Source organism: Maylandia zebra, linkage group LG16 (genome assembly GCF_041146795.1).
Source record: "Maylandia zebra isolate NMK-2024a linkage group LG16, Mzebra_GT3a, whole genome shotgun sequence".
NCBI classification, from domain to species: domain Eukaryota; kingdom Metazoa; phylum Chordata; class Actinopteri; order Cichliformes; family Cichlidae; genus Maylandia; species Maylandia zebra.
This window is the reverse complement of record NC_135182.1, coordinates 36509962-36529933: the sequence shown is the minus strand read 5'-3', so window position 1 is coordinate 36529933 and position 19972 is coordinate 36509962. Positions and strand designations below refer to the sequence as shown.

General features: G+C 45.6%; 1 protein-coding gene across 1 annotated transcript; it reads left to right on the top strand.

The window, feature by feature from the left end:
• The first annotated feature begins 7750 nt into the window (after positions 1 to 7750).
• On the top strand, positions 7751 to 16356 carry LOC112431432 (interferon alpha/beta receptor 2-like). The gene is made up of 6 exons (XM_076875417.1): positions 7751 to 7875; positions 9830 to 10020; positions 10173 to 10333; positions 12742 to 12892; positions 14183 to 14241; positions 16286 to 16356. The coding sequence occupies exons 2-6, from the start codon at positions 9906 to 9908 to the stop codon at positions 16322 to 16324; spliced, it is 525 nt and encodes a 174-aa protein (XP_076731532.1). The 5' UTR covers positions 7751 to 7875; positions 9830 to 9905; the 3' UTR covers positions 16325 to 16356.
• Positions 16357 to 19972: the final 3616 nt, after the last annotated feature.

Here is a 19972-nt window from a genome sequence, read left to right as displayed (position 1 = left end):
GGAATCAAATGCAAATACTGCGAGGTGATTAAAATTTGATGTGTCTCGGTATGTTCAGCTGGATGCATATTCATCTCCGAGAGCAAGGGAAGAGGGAATTAACGGAGCTGAGATGAAAGAGGCAGAGAGGCTGATCTCAGATCTGTGTTTGAGCACGACTTTTTCTGCTCAGCAGCTGTTTCCAGGTTCTATGAAAGAGCGGTAAAGGAGTCTCTGTGCAGTTCCTATGTTTGATTCAGCTGCTTCCAGGTGTTTGCAGGTGAGTTCACACTCTCAGCGAGAGCACTGGCATAACGTCAGTCAGATGTTGGCCCTCTGAAACATCTGCATTGTATTTTTATTGAACTCTAACAACACAAAGGAACAGAGGAGTCTGTGCAGGCTGCTGTCTTTGGTTCCAGTGGTGTCAGGTATCTTTTCCAGGTGTTTCCAGGTGTTTTGCTGAATCCTAACAACAAACAGTAAATGAGGCTCCGCGCTCACTGTGTTTGTTTCTCGTGGTGTCAGATGTCTTTTCTAGCTGAACGTCAGACTCTCCGGGGGGAACGTTGCCCCAATTTCCTAATCTGATTTTGATGCAGCGCGTCTGTCTGAAAGCCCTCGCTTTAATTTCACCATTTGTGGCTGAACTGACGCAGAAAGATGGGGAAACAGCAGAAGAAAAGAAGGTGTTTCATTGGGGGAACAGAGTGGAAACCCCCACAGACACGTTTCATGTTTATTTACACATTTCAATTTCAGGATGTGTTTGTCTCCGAGTGGAAACCTTGTATCTGCTCAGTGTAAAAACAACAAGAACTGCCTTTTTCCTGGATGGCAGTAAGGTTGGAAAACCTCAGCGGAGTCATGAAGCATGAAATGCATGTTGTTGTTGTTTTTAACTGCGTGAAACAAATATTGAAAATAAACACAAACAGAGAGGACTCTTTATGAAGAGCAGAAGTGAAGATAAGAAAGAGTAGAAGACGAGAGAAGTATTATGATGTCACATATAAGTACAGGCGATGTGGGGGAGGGGCTCTGAGGCACGTGAATAGAAATATGCTTCTTTGTCAAAGGTTTGTGGACAGCTGGCTATTACTTGCATGTTAATAATATAGGATTTGCTCACACAGTGTCCGCATATTTTCTCCGTTTAGACATTAACAGTCATTCCCCCAAAAGTTGATCCTGTTCATCTGGACTAAGAAACGTTTCTTCAGTCTCAGCTGACCGCAGGTTTCCAAACTTATAAACGGCACATTTGTACAATAACTGAAACTAGCACCACTGAATGAACCATGGGTTGGGAGCTCAGTTTATGATCGTTAATATACAAATTGTCACGATTATTGATCGATGGTCGAGAGTACCACAGTTCACAGAGAGTTGGGGAATGGCTCCCATTGGGAGCTGTTACAGACATGGGAGTGATTATTCTCAGCTGCCTTACTTATTGCTCATCGAGTAAGTTCTGCTTCACCGCGGAGTCAATCAGTGCTTTAAGAGAGAGGCCATCTGTACTGAAATGTAGCGGGAGCTGTGTCCTAGGGAGGGTTTCAAAACCTGGGAAAATACTCAACAATAAGAAATAGACAGGCTAAGCAACAGACTTGCCCTCACCATGACAACAACACATTATAATACCTGAAAGAAATGAAGAAGTCTACATCCTCACATATTTCTGATCATATGAACAAACGTATGTAGACACTAGCATCTTGTCTCCGCATGTTAATTTCAGTGTTAAATGCTGACCGAGGTCAGCAGCATCTTTCTCCCTCACATAATCAGATTTTCCCATCATGCCCCGTTTGTTTTGTCTCTTGATGACATCATCAGGTGAACGGAGGCAGCAGATTGTTTTTTTTACCTTTTAAGTCGGGCATTAGTATAAAAATGAAAGCCTCTTACAGCCTGAAATGAAAATCCTCTGAGTGTTTAAGCTGCGGCCAACAGACTGTGTTCAGGTATCAGTTCAGTTTCAGCCCCATGGGCCAACATGATGATGATGATGATGATGATGAAACATCCCCTCCTCCTCCTCCTGTTTGGACACACAGCTTCTTGGCAGGCTCACTAATTAATTAAAGAGATGAATATTTGTGTGGTGAGGGGGTGGAGCGGGCGCCACAGGCGTGCGGATGTGTGGACGCAGATAAACACGATTCTTTATCCACTCGGACAAATAGATGAAATGTATCAGAGAACAGGTCTGTGGATGCAGAGGTGAGCTCACGTAGAGCAGCTTAAAGCATGAAATCCGCTCTGAGTGGGAGCACTCTGTGGCATGTGGAGGTATAAATAGTGCTCGCAGTGGAAGTGGACCGCGGGGCGGCGCGGCAGCGGAATTAGAAGCGTATTAAGTGCAGTGGAAGCAGATAAGCTCCAACAGATGTGTTTGGGTGTTGACATTGTTTGTATTGCAATCTGATAGATCAAAATGTTTCACTCCACTAATAGGCTTTTATTTTGTACATTTTGGATTTACGAGCCGCCCCCCGATGTAAAGCTGCTGTTAAAGGACAGGGCCAACACGTCCAGCTTGGACGTCACGATAAAAGGTTGTTTTTAGCTTTCTCCAGAATCACGCTTCAACCTTCACGTCCAAATTAGGAGTCCAGAGGAAACATGAAACTACTGAAAACTGCTCCTCACAACCGTCTGCCTCCTCCTGCAGGAAAAGATAAATGAACGTGGAGCACCTCCTCCTCGTCCTCCTCACCGAACACGACAGCAGCACATCCGGCCTCACTCACGCGTTGCTTATCTCGCAGAAATGACACCCTGTACGACACCGTTATCTCCCTCAGAGCGCTAACAGACCCAAACCACAGAAACCATCTGTCCACATGGGAGCTTCTTCTCCATACAAACTACAACTCCCAGCAGACCTCCACTGGGCCAAACAAGGAGAGGAGAGCACAGGCCTCCAGACCAGCTATGGCACTCAGCAGTCCATCACTCCATCATTTAATGCATCAATCAGCAGCTGCCTTTGTGTCTAACATGCCCACTTATGGTGATAAATTTGTCTCATCAGCTGATGTCTCAGCTCTCATTTTGCTCTGCAAAACTTCAGCATCAACACGTCATCCTCAGCTGACACATTCATTCTTCTTCAAGTGTTTCAGCATCAGCTGACTGGCTCGTCTACGCCTTCACCTTTCATCACATAAATGATCTTTCTCCAAAAGCTTCTACTGAGACTTCAGCTGTCATGGTGCGTGCTGTGTGGCAGGCAGGACCCAAATGCACGACTCTCAGACAGAAAAATTAAACTCACAGCGCAGCTTTATTTGCTGGAAAAACTCAAACATGAACTACAAGAAAAGTCAAACTAGAAACTCAAAGGACAAAGCTCAAACTAGAAAACAAAACCAGGAACAGAGAAGTAGAGTGTTACCATAAGCACGGAGAAGAAAACAGCACAGTGAGAGTACGACACAACGACTGACAGACAGAAGCACAGGACTTAAATACACAAGCAGGACAACAAGACGATGGGGAACAGGTGGGAACACAGCTGGGACAAATCAGACCTAACGAGACGAGGGGAAGCAAAACCAGACACACCACACATAGGACAGGGACTATCAAAATAAAACAGGAAATGCACAACAGAGACAGAACAAAGCGCACAAGACACAGAGACTAAAAGAGGAGAATAAGAAAACAGAACTACCATATTTTCTGCACCATAATGCACACTTAAAATCCTTTAATTTTCTAAAAAATTGACAGTGCACCTTATAATCCGGTGCGCCTTATGCATGAATTCTGGTTGTGCTTACTGACCTTAATAAAAAAATAATAATAATAGTACATTTTATTTAAGAAAGCGCCTTTTGAAACACTCAAGGACACTGTACACAAGCAATAACAAAAACAACTAATCTCCAAAAAGTTGATTCTGTTCATCTGGACATAGCGTTTTGTGGGAGAAACGTTTCGTCATCATCCAGGTGATGTCTTCAGTCTCAGCTGACTGCAGGTTTCAATCTTATAAACAGTGCATTTGCATAATGACTGAAACCAGCCCACTGAAGGAACAATGGGCTGGGAGGTCAGTTCCTTAATCTTAATTATGCAAATTGACCATTGATCAACAACCAAATGGCCTCCTTGACTCCGCCCTGAAACCAGCGTTCCTCCCTGTCCAGGATGTTACATCCTCATCATTGAAAGAGTGTCCACTGACCTGTAGGTGTAAATAGACTGCAGAGTCCTGGCCAGACGAGGTAGCTCCAACGCTTCCGTGACTGGGATGCAAGTGAAGAGAGATGTAACGTCGTACGAGATGTGGTTTTCAGAGCTGCCCACCAGCGGGTTGAGGATCAAAGCCAGAAACTTGGAGATGTTATAGGTAACGGAGTTGATCATGCAGACAATCGGTCTTAAAGGTGCACCCTGTTTATGTATTTTTGGTAAACCATACAGACTTGGTGTAGACTCCCCTGGGTACAGCCTGTGGTATGAGGTCCGGTCAATAGCCTTGTCTTGTTCTAACTGCTTCAGACAGTCTGTCACCCTCTTCTTGTAGCCACTTCCTGGGTCTCGTTTCAGGGGCTCAGAAGTATTTTCATCACTGAATAGTGACTAAATTTTCTCATGATAGTCTTTCTGGTTTAGCAAAACTGTGCACCTACCCTTGTCTGCCTTCCTCTCCTCCATGGTGATGTTGGATGCTGGGGGCTTTGCATTGCTGAGACAGGCCGAAACCTTTGTCCGTAGTTGCTCTGCTTCCACTTCTGCAATATTGTTGTTACGAATTGCTGTTTCTGTGGCTGTGATCAGCTCCACTAGCGGGATTTGTCTCGGTGTGACAGCAAAATTCAGCCCTTTAACAAGGATTTCTTCACTGACAAGGTCCAGATGGATCCAGATGAAACCATGGTGTCCTTTGATGTAGTCTCTCTCTTCACTTGCATACCCACCATGGAGGCCGTGGAGACTGTCAGAAAACGACTACAACAAGACAGCTCCTTGGAAGACAGGACCAACTTCACACCTGATCAGACCTGCACACTGTTAGACCTCTGCCTCACCACAACATACTTCAAATATAACGAAGGCTTCTACACACAAAAACATGGCTGTGCCATGGGCTCCCCCGTGTCACCTATTGTAGCCAACCTTTACATGGAGGAAGTGGAGAGAAAGGCTCTTGGCTCTTTCAAAGGAAGAGTACCCAGCCACTGGTACAGATATGTAGACGACACCTGGGTCAAAATCAAGACACAAGAAGTGGAATCCTTCACTGCGCACATTAACGCTGTGGATAAAAACATCAAGTTCACCAGGGAAGACACAAAGGACGACTGTTTGCCTTTCCTGGATTGCGCCGTGCACATTGAAGAGAACGGCAACCTCAACATCGAAGTTTACCGGAAGCCCACACACACGGACCAGTACCTCCTCTTTGACTCCCATCACCCTCTGGAGCACAACCTTGGAGTAATTAGGACCCTACACCACCGGGCAGAACATGTTCCCTCTAAGCCTGAAGGAAAAAAGAAGGAATACGCATATGTAAAGGAAACACTCAAAACGTGCGGCTATCCTAAATGGGCGTTCATAAAGTCAGCAAAGAGGCACAGAAAAGAAGACCAGACACCAGCGAGGGAGGATAAGAAGGACAGACGCAACAACATTGTCATCCCCTATGTAGCCGGTGTATCAGAGAAACTCAGGAGAGTTTTCTCCAAGCACAACATCCCGGTGTATTTCAGACCCAGCAACACGCTCAGACAGAAACTGGTTCACCCGAAAGACAAAACCCCAAAACACAAACTTAACAATGTGGTGTATGCTGTACAGTGCAGCGAGGAATGCCCAGACCTCTACATCGGAGAGACCAAACAACCACTTCACAAGCGCATGGCACAACACAGAAGAGCCACCTCCACAGGACCAGACTCAGCAGTCCATCTGCATCTAAAGGTCAAAGGTCACTCTTTCGAGGATGCCAATGTTCACATTTTGGACAGAGAGGACAGATGGTTTGAAAGAGGAGTGAAAGAAGCTTCTATGTCCACTGTGAGCGACCATCTTTGAACAGAGGCGGGGTTTACGACACCAACTCTCTGCCATCTATAATCCAGTTTTGAGATCCCTCCCCAGATGCCTTAACGCCCACTCACATCCTGGGCCATCTGACCTCAGGAAATCACATGATAAGGTGGGGCCAGGTTTCACAATGAGCTCACCCGAAACTCTGGCTGATTGGGACCCACACCCAGTTACACACCTTGGCTCAGGCGATTAGAGGATCATCAGGGGGTCCTTTTGTCCCTCTGTGGGGGGAAACTCCCACTAGGTTTATATCTGGGACTCTCCACCATTTGACCTTAGAACTGAAGAAGCTTCTCGGATGAGAGGTGAAACGTCTTCAAGTAACTTAAAGAAGTCCAGACGCTTTTCTTTGCAAGCTCCTTTGACTACGATGACCTAGATGACTGAGATCTCTGGGTTTCTGGACTCTGAGGTGCTGGTCTCAGTACTGACGTTACTGGTCTTATTATTGGAGGAAACAATCAGGAGTAGTGATCATCACAGGTCAACACTTCTGCTTTGGTGTGTGTTTCTGTGTGTGTGCGTGTTTGTGTAACTGAGTGGGAGGGTGTGTGTATTAACCTGCCTCACATTTGGAAGGTGGAGCTCCTGAACGATGTTAATCTCTTCCTCTAATTAAGTGAAGCAGCCGAGCGCACAGACTGCGGCTGGATGGAAACGAGCTGCTCCTCCTCCTCCTCCTCTTCGGCACCCTAATGAGCTTCATTTCATCAAATCTGTTCCAGTTGTTTCCTGTTTGTGTACCTGTCAGTGTTCCTTCACCAACACTGATCATGATGATGAAGAGGATCAAGCAACAGCTGTCAGAGCAGCGTTCATCCACGTCACACTCTTCATCAGAATGAAGATATCGTTCCTTCCTGTCATCGTGGCGTTTCACCGCCTCCTTCTGCATCAGAGCGTCTGTCCGGCAGCTGCACCACTTCCTGTTTCCTGTACTAACCATCAAACCACAGCAGAGTCTGTAAGGACGGCAAGGTTTATCTACACAGAGCTGTTACAAAACACACACACACTGTGTGTACACACACACACACAGAAACACACACACACTAACACACACACACACACACACACACACACAGAAACACACACACACACACACTGTGTGTACACACACACACAGAAACACACACACACACACACAGAAACACACACACACACTAACACACACACACACACACACACACACACACACACACACACACACACACATACACAAACACACTCTGACACAGTGTGTGTGCTGGTTTCTGCACACATGTTCACCTCACACACGCATGCGTGACCTAAAGTAGACTAAAATAGAATAGAAAGTCTGTGTGAAGATGAGTGGAGCAGAGGGATGAAATGAGAGTCCAGATGTTGGTCTCACAGATGTGCTTTAGGTGCACAGTGACATGAAGATGGAACATGATGATTGGCTGATTGCTGTCACACGGTGCTGAGGTTGGTGTGAGTCCAGCTGATAAAGACTAATAAAGACTTTACAAAGGCGATAAATAGCTCCATGACTCAGCTGATCAGTAACATCCAATCACATTTAAACTGAGGCCCGCTTGTCTCCGTGGAAACCTCCCGCAGCAGGCCGATGGAGCTCCTCAGCTGTGGAGGATTGATCCTCCCACTCTGACCCTCTGGCTCTGCAAGGAACACCTTAGCCTGTGACAGCTGCTAATCTGTGGCTGCTCCACCCACACAGACCTCCACCCAGCTGGATTCACCTGCTCATGCTTCCCTACACTTTATCTGCAGGAAACAGACTCCTCCACCTCCACCCACAGCCTGCTGCAGGACTTCTCACGGGCTCCAGACCTGCAGGTGAGATCATTATTTCATTATTTCAGAGATAACACAGAGTTCATCTCACTCCACCTGCAGCACAGCAGCTGCTCCGTCACCTCCACCTTCACTCTTCTGCTCTGAATTAAACTCGTTCTGGATGTGACCCGGGTTACCTGTTCGTCCCAATATCAGGTAAGTGTGGTACAATTCAAAAAGTCCTCCAAAAGACACAAACACAAAGCAGTGAACAACCCGCTGGACTCGTCTGCATGCAGGAGGTGTTGATGCAGCAGACACAGCCTGAGACACACTCACGAGTTTACCCAGTGTAAACGGTCCTAACCAAGTTACAGCGACAGCACTCCACAGCCTGCTAACATGGACACTAGGGCTGCCACGATTAGTCGACTAGTCACGATTACGTCGACTATCAAAATCGTCGACGACTGATTTAATAGTCGACGCGTCGTTTGAAGCTTTGTAAGATCCCAAAAGACGCAGGAATAAGTAGCAGGATTTAAGAGTGTAATAACGGACTGAAACAGAAGATGGCAGCACTGCATGTACAAGGATGCCAGCTGCTGTTAAACCCCGAAGAAGAAGAAGCTGTGTCCCAGAATTCATAGCGCGGCCCAGCTCAGTTTCCAACAATGGCGGCAGCTAGTTAGTTTTAATGTTACTCTTATTATTCTTTCTGGGTCACAAAATAAACGTTTAACATATTTTCAGGCGAGAATGTTGCTGTGTAAACCTCAAATATCTGCTCAGTTTATCAAGACACCGCATATTTTCAAAAGCGCTCCGACGTTTTCGGAGACGTCTGTTACCCACTAGCTCGATAGCTAGGCGGGGGCTAGGTCACTAGAGCCGTGAGAACACCGGACTCCCGGCAAATCGTTTTCAAACCCACCGCCGTCTTTCGCTACTCAGGTTAAACATGATATATGAGTCACTTAGATAACTTAAACATGTTATTATTTGGCTTTTTTCAGTATTTTATTTGTTCCTGAGTAAATCGGTTTGGCTGAGATTAAAGTTATAGTTTTTACACAGCTGAATAAACGTCAAGCAGACAGCTGATTATCAGAAGTGTGAGATGCTCGAGAATTTACTCCGGTGTCCTGTTATATTTTAGATAGCAAGGAGTTTATTAAACTTCACCGAAACAATCTGCAAATGTCATTAAAATTTGATAAACTATCATCTTGTCTTTATTTTTAGTTAGCACCTGAAACACTTAAAGCTGTAAGCTAATGATCGTTATATAAGAGCAGATGCTGCTGGTGCAATAAGCTGTTCGTTTTACTCCAATGGATGACGATCTGATTAGTCGACTAATCGCAAAAATAATCGGTGACTAGTCGACTATCAAAATAATTGTTTGTGGCAGCCCTAATTGTCTTACAGCTAAAACGCAGCAGCATCCGGCTGCCTTCCTGCATGTCTTAGAAATGATTTTCAGGTTTCACTGAGTCTTCAGAGCCGGTGTGCTGGCCTCAGGTGAGCCAGCTTCAGGCCTCAGATGGGTTTCCATCAGGATCTGAACGAGCTATCAGAGGGGATAAAACCTGTGATACGTGGTGCGTTCACTTGTCCTGTTTTAGCTCTGAAATATTGGCGTTGTGTCATATTCCCGTCTTAAGCACCCTGAATGCATCATCTTTTATCTGGAAACACGTCTACAGGCCTCAGCAAGGTTAAAGGTCACAGCCTCGACAGCACGGCTTAGGTTTGAAAAGCTGCGTCTGAGCAAAGCAGCAGACTTCCGAGCTTTTTAATTAACATCTAAACTCCTCTCTTATTCATGAATGGTAACCTGACAGTAAACGTCCAATCAGAAATCAGCTTTCGTTTGAATCTAGGACCAGCTGGATTCGAGACATGAACAGCTCATCGTCGCTGTTTGAGCAAACAGTCGTAACACAAAGCAAATGTTTCTTTTACTGTTTTTGTCCTTCTGATCTAAAATGTTCTGTTTGTCGTTGTTCAGTGATAATAGAAAGAAGTGGAAACAGCAATGCAACATACCAACGCAGCCCCAATGCAACCAAACATCTGGAACATCGATGCCGCTGATGCTACCAGAGTGGAACTTTCATTATTACCTGCATGTCAAAGCGTTCTTCAACCAAACCTGGTCTCCGAGGTCCAAAATAATTGTGTTTGTCCCTTACAAAGAAAGTACGTCAGCATGAGCGTCTTCTGGGTTTCACACTGGTGCATTTGGATTTAAGTGTGTCCCATAATCCAGATCAGGCTTTGATTGAACTAAAATCTCTGGACTGGTTGAATCTTTACCAAAAGGTGACCGCGTGTTTTCTTCTGTTTACAAGCTAAATTAGGTCCTCCAGAGGTCTCACTGGTCGGATATGAAAACTACATCCAGATCAACATTTCACTGCCTTGGCCCGATGACCTGCCAAACTTTCCCAGTATCCAGCATTATAACGGCTTCAGAGTCTCATTTCGGATCGGAACCGATGGAGAAATCCAGGTAAGACATCCATTTCATCCCAACATCAGCGTGCAGATTTAGACCTCAGCTGGTATCTTCATTCTAGAGTTCCTTTAAACCTGTTTGAGGCTTCAGTCACACAGGCCTACAGACCATCCTGTCTCTGAGCCAGCGGTCGCTGACTGGTGTCCAGGCGCGGCTGTAAAACACATATAGTACATATACGATATAAAAATGGAAATGCAGCCAATCACACAAAGGTGCAGATTTGGCTTAAAATAACCTGGTTGCACAAATATGCACACCCTTAAACTAATACCTTGTTGCAGCACCTTTGCCTTTTATCACTCTAATCAGTCTTTTTGGGTAGGAACCTATCAGCATGGCACATCTTGTGTACAGCGTCTCTTTATGTCTGTCTCCACGTTGGTTGAGTGTGGAGTGAGTGCATATGAGAGCATGAGGGTGGGAATGGATGTTTGTGTCTGTGTGTGCCTGTATGTCTGTGTCTATATGTCAGGTTGGGTATCAGACGCCACCTCTCTGGGGACACCTCAGGCCCTCCAAGGTTTGGAGGCCTATCTCCACCCACCACCACTTCCCCTGCCGGTGGCGGACTCCCTCAGGTGTCGGTGTGTTGGTGGTTCTTTGTGTCTGGGGGTGGGCGTCCGGGTACACACCGGCTCACTCCTTGGCGGCCGCTTGTCGGGGCCTGGGGCCTGGGGCTCGCTCGGGCCCCTTTGGAGGTGGGGTGCCCCCGGCCTCTCGGCCTAGGGCTCGGTCACTCAGGCGCAGCTGGGGGCCGGCGGAGCTCACGGGCGCGTCACTGCAACTCCCCCTGACTTCTGCTCCGCGGCTGCTGGGCGAGCCCTCATCTGGGACTCTCCTCAGCTCTTACTGGGACAGTGGCGCGGCTGCCCCTCTGTTGGTCTTCCATGGTCTCTTGTGTTCTGGGGGCCTCTGGATGTCTGGAGTTTTGATCTCCTCCATACCCGCTTCACACCCTGGAGGACGGGGCTGTGGCCCCCCCACACTCCCTAGCAGATCATTACATGGAGAAACCTTTGGAATGCAAGCATGCTGATCCACACAGGTATGCACACATGGGTATTCACAGACGCGGACTAAAGCTTTCTTGGCTGCTGCCTCAAAGCACACTGTGCGCTGTCTATCTTGCGTGCTGCACAATATCGTTTATTACTTAGTAAATACTGATATCTATGACTAGCTAGTTTATTGTGATGGTATGGTGCTTTGTTTTCTCTATTATTATGTTGCTCTTTGTTGTTTGCTGTCTCCTCTGTTTGTTTTTGTTTGTTTGTTTGTTTGTTTTTTTTCTCCATACAGGTGACCCAGGAGTTTTTTTTTTTTTTTTTTTTTCTCTCTCTTCCCCCCCCTTCTCACCGTCTCTTCTCCCCTTTGGTTTTCTTTCTTTCTCTCCCCCTCTCTCTCTCATTCATTCCCCCTGTCCTATTTATTAAAAAAAAAAAAAAAAAAATGACAAAGGATGAACTGAAGCTCTGCCATCACGTAATGTCGCATACTGCTGTTTCTGATGTCATTTAGAAAAAAAAAAAAAAAAAAAAAAAAAAAAAAGCATGGCACATCTTGATGTGGAAATATTTGCTCACTCTTCTTTGCAAAAAAAACGTCCAAATCGGACAGATTGCGAGGACATCTCCTGTGCACAGCCCTCTTCAGATCAGCCGACAGATGTTGGAATTCAGGTCTGGACTCTGTCCGGTCTCTTCCAAAGCCTCAGCCTTATTCCGGTGAATCCATTCTGTTGTTGTTCTGGATGTGTGCTTTGGGTCATTGCTGTGCTGAAAGATGAAGTTCCTCTTTATCTTCCGCTTTCTAACAGAAGGACGAAGGTTTTGTGCCAACACCAACTGGTAACAGTAGTTCATGTTTAGAAGAAAAGATCCCAGCTCACTGATTTGATCGGGGCAATAGTGCCTAAAATGTTGCAGAATTTTGCTGAGAGATCTTTTACTCTGTGGTCATCTTTCGTGAGTAGTTTTATGGACAAAACCCAGCAGGTCATTCAGTGTTCCCTTAGTGCTGATGTAAAGAGATAGCTTATGTAGGCAAGTATATTTCTCCTTTTATCAAGAAGCAAAGACAAAAAGGGGGGAAAAAGAAACAGGGCAGGGGTCGGTGGTTGAATCATCCGTCCCCACCAATGCCACAACCAAATCTACGCCCTTGCAATCACAGCAGGCTTCTGCCTAAAAGCAGGTGTCGGGTTGATTGACATGAGGAGACTTTGACTTTGAGAGTCACCTGTCAGAGCAGGTGTTGTACACCTGGTCAGGCCTCCAAAGGTGTCTTCATGGCCGCGTAGAGGTCAGAGGAGAAAACGATGCTGAGGATCACACCAGTGGGTCGTGGACAAATCCCAGATGTGATTTTAATGACACGTTTCCTCCTTCTTTGACTTGCAGACGCTGGAAACAGAAAATAAAAGTTTTATCCTTGAAAACGTAAAGAAAGGGGCGGAGTACTGCATAGAGGTGAAGCTCAACACCAGAGAACTAAACCATGAGCCGTCTGCCTGGAAGTGCACCTTCACCACGGCGGTGGACCAGCAGAGAGGTGAGCTGATGTGCAGCCGGTAAGGCGGGCGTTGTTGCTGAATCAGAGCATAATGAGCTGCCACAATTCATCTGCCTCCTTATCTGTGTAAATATGCAGAGGGAGTAATTACTAACACATGCCAGGGCTGCCCCTCTCGCCAGTGGGACTCCTCCCCCAGCCACCTGCTCCACCCATCCCTCCCACAGCACAGCCACAAACCACACCCCTCCGCTGTACTTCGGCTGTACATTTAACGGAGTTAGAAGTTAGCAGGAAGTTAGCTCGCTAGCTTCTATCTAAATACAATATAGCATGTCCTGACTGCGGGGTTTTGGAAACAAATTAAAACGTACAGCTCTGCTATCACTTCCAACATAAATGAAGACAGAAAACTAAACAGCAGTGACGTTTGTAGGGTTACTGAAGTTGGGCTAGCTGGTATATAATGATGTGCTACGTGACCGCTAGCGACACAGCTATGTTAGCATAATATAAACAAGCTAACTTTTTTTCCACTCGATAAAAGTTAACGTGAGTGTTCTCGGTGGTCAGGAACAAATGTAATCGCATGGCAGGATGCTGTAAAAGGACCAAACTTCAGCCAGGAGAACAACTGAGATAATCCATCCACAATATGAGGTTAGTCATTCATATACTGCTGCATGGGCTGGGCTGTAGTTACATCCTAAGGTTTTAAAAACTGAGCTTAAATAAATGATTAGTGGTAATAAAAGCCGAGGGAGGTCAACAGGGATCACTGACTGTTTTAGGAGCTTTTTGAGATTAAATAGAAGGAAATACAAAATATTAAACATGTTAACAACACAAAAGCCATATTAAACACAGACTACTTTAGACCCGGAAGTAGGATTCGTCGCGTCATCACTGAACAACCGGATAGCAGCGAGACAGGAAGCGGAAGAACTTCAACGTAAGAGCACTGGGTCCTCCTGGCCCACTTAAGAAGAGGGTTGCACACGTTAAGGAGCTGAAACTCCTAAACCCTTCACCCAGTCTGAACGTGGTTACCCTCGATCGAAAGCTGAGAGTCTAACCATCATATCCACGTCTATTATATAACTATAACTGGAATATGACTCAGTAAACAGGTCACAACAAAACTTGTCAGTGTCCATATATATATGGACCTATCTGAACAGATACTGATGCAGGACGACTCCTTCACTCTCCTCCTGAGGAGGTTCATCCGTGAACATTCAACACTGAACAGCTACACACAGAGCAGTAAACTCACCCCGATCACTTTCCAGCTCCTAATCTTTGTGTGGATGGTTTTCTTCTTTTTAGGCAGCCAGATGTTCAGAGTCCAGCTGTGGGTGTCGGTGAAGGTTCAGACGTGTCAGCAGGTGAGATAGCAGATGGAAACGTCATTAAAGCGATGATAAGAGGCGATATGGTAGGCTCTGAGTCTGCTTTTGTTCATATCTGCAGACTCACTGATAGATCACTCTGAGGTGTTAGAGTCTACGGAGAGAGATTCAGTTTTCCTTCAACATAACACAAGATAAGCTAAGATTCTTTTTCAGCAGCTGAAACTAAAACACAACCTAAAGCTGTATAAAGTTCAAATGTCTGACTCAGGCACACAGAGCTCTGTGATGGATCGAAACCTGTACAGGTGTACCCATCTCTCACCCTATGAGACTTGTGATAGGCTCCGCCCACACCATGACCCTGGACTGTAATGAAAATGAACAGACTCTGCTCACCCAGCAGGAGAGGATGCCATCCCATAATAACCACCAGCCTGCTGACATGTTTGAAGCTTCAGCGTCTGTGAAGCCAAAATAAATCCCTCTGTATGAAAATGTGATCCTTAAACAAACTGATCAGAGATCACAGATTTATTCACGTCACTTTTATTTACATCACAACCACAGGCTGAATCGTATCCATCCACTGGATCCTGATCACTGATTCATTGATCTCATTCAATGATTTTAATGACAGCTTCACCTGTAAACGATGAATCAAATCTACAGTATGACAGAGTGGAGTACACAGGAAGCAACAGAACACAGAAACAGCAGCGGTTTTAGATACGGGCGACACGGGCGGTTTGCCCGGGGCGGCATCACGGGCATCGGCAAAAAAAGAAAAAATGCTCCGATAAAAAAAAGCTATGATACCGGACACAGCTACTTCTTCTTCTTCTTCTACGGGGTTTAACGGCAGCTGGCATCCTTGTACATGCAGTGCTGCCATCTTCTGTTTCAGTCCGTTATTACACTCTTAAATCCTGCTACTTATTCCTTTATCCTACTACTAGCTCACAAAAGATTAGATCTTTTGTGATCTTACAAAGCTTCAAACGACGCGTCGACTATTAAATCAGTCGTCGACCATTTTGATAGTCGACTAATCGTGACTAGTCGACTAGTCGACTAATCGTGACTAGTCGACTAATCGTGACTAGTCGTGGCAGCCCTAGTATGCACGCTGTCCTCAACAGCCATACTGAAACTGTCACAGTTCCAACGTCAGTAGGAAACACAGCCAGATAAACTTTTCAGGACAAACGAGACACAAAAGCAATTTTACTGGAAAGCAAAGATTGTTTCAGGACCTACAAGTTTAAAAGATTAAACCAGCAGCTCCAGGGAAGGTGACACAGATGCCTGTGAGAAGAACACCACTAAACCACTTCATACTGGGAGCTGAGGGATCAGGAGCTCATACCCAGGAAAATATGATTTTAACCCCATCCTGCAACAACACAAGTAACAGTGAAGAAAAGAAAACTTTGCATTTTCATCTCATGTTCCAATTACAACTTAGATGTGACAAAATAGGTTTTAAGATCAGGTGTAGAGGTCAGTTTGTTTTATAAATGATTTAGATCATTTCATTACAGATCATGAAACTAAAATAGACTTTGTTTAAGAGAGTGAAGAAGAAACACCCAGTGCATCATGGGAATCCCCCGGCAGCCTACGTCTATTGCAGCATAACTAAGGGAGGATTCAGGGTCACCTGGTCCAGCCCTAACTATATGCTTTAGCAAAGAGGAAAGTTTGAAGCCTAATCTTGAAAGTAGAGATAGTGTCTGTCTCCTGGATCCAAACTGGAAGCTGGTTCCACAGAAGAGGGGCCTGAAAACTGAAGGCTCTGCCTCCATCTTAAAGGAACGAGAGAACAACTCTTTTACTCAGTGTGATTGTTTTTAATGTCGCTCTTAAGGATCTGTTATTGTATATTTTTCAGATGTTTGTATGAAATATTGTATTTGTTTTAAATGTTATGTGTTTATGTGGTACGTGTGTATTTGACGTGATGCCAGGTGTTGTAAAGACTCACCTTTCAGCACACTCACTTCATCACATGCACCTTGTTTCTTTTCCTCACCTTTGATTGGGTGTGGTGTTTGCCCTTGATTGCACTCACCTACAGCTCACTCTTCGCTCACACATGGGGCAGCAGCTGAGGTGAGTTTCTGAGGGGCACCACAGGGGACTGTCCTCTCCCCCTTCCTCTTCACCCTCTACACCACAGACTTCAGCCACTGCACAGAGACCTGCCATCTTCAGAAGTTTTCTGATGACTCTGCGGTGGTTGGATGCATCAGCAGGGATGATGAGACAGAGTACCGGGCTGTGGTCGACTCCTTTGTCACGTGGTGTGAGCAGAATCATCTGCAGCTCAACGTGGCAAAGACCAAGGAACTGATCGTGGACTTCAGGAAGACCAGGAAACACTTGACCCCTGTTTCAATCCAGGGGGTCAGTGTTGACATTGTGGAGGACTATAAATACCTTGGAGTACACATTGACAATAAACTGGACTGGGCTAAAAACACCACAGCACTTTACAGGAAGGGCCAGAGTCGTCTCTATTTTTTGAGGCGACTGAGGTCCTTCAACATCTGCCAGAAAATGCTGAGGATTTTCTATGAGTCTGTGGTGGCCAGTGCGATCCTCTATGCTGTTGCATGCTGGGGGAGCAGGCTGAGGGTCGCAGATGCCAACAGACTTAATAAACTGATCCGTAAGGCCAGCAATGTTGTGGGGATGGAGGTGGACTCCCTCAAGGTGGTGTCGGAGAGGCGGATGCTGTCCAAGATAAAGACAATGTTGGATAACACCTCCCACCCACTCCATGACATGTTGGTCAGTCACAGGAGCACGTTCAGTGAGAGACTGAGATTACCGAAAAGCACCACTGAACGACACAGGAAATCATTCCTGCCTGTGGCCATCTCCCTGTACAACGCATCCACTTAACACACTGTTTGCTGCTACAACTACACATGTTTCTTTTCCAGCTATTTATCTATGAGTGACTTATGTATGTATGTATGTATATATATATATGTATATATTGTACTATTCTTAGTTAGCGTATTGTCTGTTTTGTCTTAATGTTGGTTTAAAATGGAGCACTGTAACAAAAAATAATTTCCCCCAGGGATCAATAAAGTATTCTGATTCTGATTCTGTTGGAGTCTCCTGAGTTCATGTGTTATTTTGAGTTATTGAGTGACTTAAATCACACTTTATTTCCTTTCAGCGTTAGCACTCCATGTGTGTCTTTGCTTACTGATTCTGAGAATAAAAGGAGAACCCTATAAAGGATTGATGACTGCTTATTCTCATTCTAATCAGATGAGCCCGTGATGGCAACGACTTAAAACTCTGAGCCTTTCTTCCTTCATAACACCAGGGCCCTATTTCAGAAAGCCGGTTTAGAAAACTCAGAGTGAAAAACGATACGCAGGGTTGAGTAACCCCGAACTGTCCAACTCGGAATATTCTGTTTCAGAAAGGCTGATAACAAGTAGTTCAGTCAACGCGGAGTTGCTTTAACCCCAAGTTAAGCGCGCGCACGAGGATACATAAAGCCCTGATAAGTGGAGCACAGATTAAGTGAGTCACCATGGAGACGGAGGGAAAGAAGGCGCGGTCAATGTATTTTACAGCGCTTGAGGCCGAAATTCTGATGGCAGCATATGCCGATAACATGCAAATTGCGCGGAAAAAAAGTAACACAGGCTCAGCTGCAAAAGAAAGTGAGCATGCATGGCAAAACATAGCCGACAGAGTCAATGCGTGAGTGTTAATTTAAACATTGATCGAGGGATTTCCACCCATTTAACACGTTATTTTATTATATTTTATTTTTTATTTTATACATTTTATTTTGTGATGTGATGTGAGCGCAGGTGCAACCCAACAGGCCCCAAACGTTCCTGGCAGCAAGTAAAAATGAAATATAAAAATATAGTCCAAACAGGTAAGGTGTAATTGTATTATGAGCCATAGTGCTTGGTCTGTTTGTCCGATGTAAATCAATTGCAGTTAGAGGCTACATTAATTTCCCCTCTGTAAGCACTTATTGAAATTATCTGAGCACATTACAAGTACATATTTGCTTACTCTGTATGCTCAAATGTGGCCCGTTATAGCCAACAGAAAAAAAGCGGAGGCCCGAAAAACAGGTGGGGGTCCTCCACCACCACCACTCACAGAGGCTGAGCAGTTGGCTTCCACATTTGTGATAATGTTGGCAGCATCACATATGATCTTCACAGTGCAGAGAACACAAATTAGCATCCATTACTATAATGAGATAATTTGTTAGTTTGAAATGCTACAGGGAACCATGTACCTGTACATTAATGCTGTGGAAAGACTTCCTGTTCACATAGTCTCCTTCATTTACTGAAGGAGCAATGATTGGAATGGAGGCCTATCTCCACCCACCACCACCTCCCCTGCCGGTGGCGGACTCCCTCAGGTGTCGGTGTGTTGGTGGTTCTTTGTGTCTGGGGGTGGGCGTCCGGGTACACACCGGCTCACTCCTTGGCGGCCGCTTGTCGGGGCCTGGGGCCTGGGGCTCGCTCGGGCCCCTTTGGAGGTGGGGTGCCCCCGGCCTCTCGGCCTAGGGCTCGGTCACTCAGGCGCAGCTGGGGGCCGGCGGAGCTCACGGGCGCGTCACTGCAACTCCCCCTGACTTCTGCTCCGCGGCTGCTGGGCGAGCCCTCATCTGGGACTCTCCTCAGCTCTTACTGGGACAGTGGCGCGGCTGCCCCTCTGTTGGTCTTCCATGGTCTCTTGTGTTCTGGGGGCCTCTGGATGTCTGGAGTTTTGATCTCCTCCATACCCGCTTCACACCCTGGAGGACGGGGCTGTGGCCCCCCCCCACACTCCCTAGCAGATCATTACATGGAGAAACCTTTGGAATGCAAGCATGCTGATCCACACAGGTATGCACACATGGGTATTCACAGACGCGGACTAAAGCTTTCTTGGCTGCTGCCTCAAAGCACACTGTGCGCTGTCTATCTTGCGTGCTGCACAATATCGTTTATTACTTAGTAAATACTGATATCTATGACTAGCTAGTTTATTGTGATGGTGCTTTGTTTTCTCTATTATTATGTTGCTCTTTGTTGTTTGCTGTCTCCTCTGTTTGTTTTTGTTTGTTTGTTTGTTTGTTTTTTTTTTCTCCATACAGGTGACCCAGGAGTTTTTTGTTTTTTTTTTCTCTCTCTTCCCCCCCCTTCTCACCGTCTCTTCTCCCCTTTGGTTTTCTTTCTTTCTCTCCCCCTCTCTCTCTCATTCATTCCCCCTGTCCTATTTATTAAAAAAAAAAAAAAAAAAAAAAAATGACAAAGGATGAACTGAAGCTCTGCCATCACGTAATGTCGCATACTGCTGTTTCTGATGTCATTTAGAAAAAAAAAAAAAAAAGAAAAAAAAAAAAAAAAAAAAAAAATGGAATGTGAGTGCCATCTGTACAGCCAATCACGCCTGGGAACCGTGAACATAAATGTAAAATTTAAGTAGTAGTTCAAGTATCACCACATCATGAATTAAGTTTCGTTCATCCTGATACCTGCAATTTTGTGGCATCCCTCTTTGATAAATCTTGTGGGTCTGTGACCGGGGAACACCACAAACGAGTGCAGGAGACGTTTCAGTGCAACTGTAACATTCCTGACTGCCCGACAGACGGTAGCCTTGGAAACGTGCTCAGCGTCACCAATATTATACAGAAAGCTCCCGTTTGCAAAAAACCGAAGTGCAATACAAATAATATGCACAGAACTGAGAGCATGTCCGCGATGTGTCACATGAG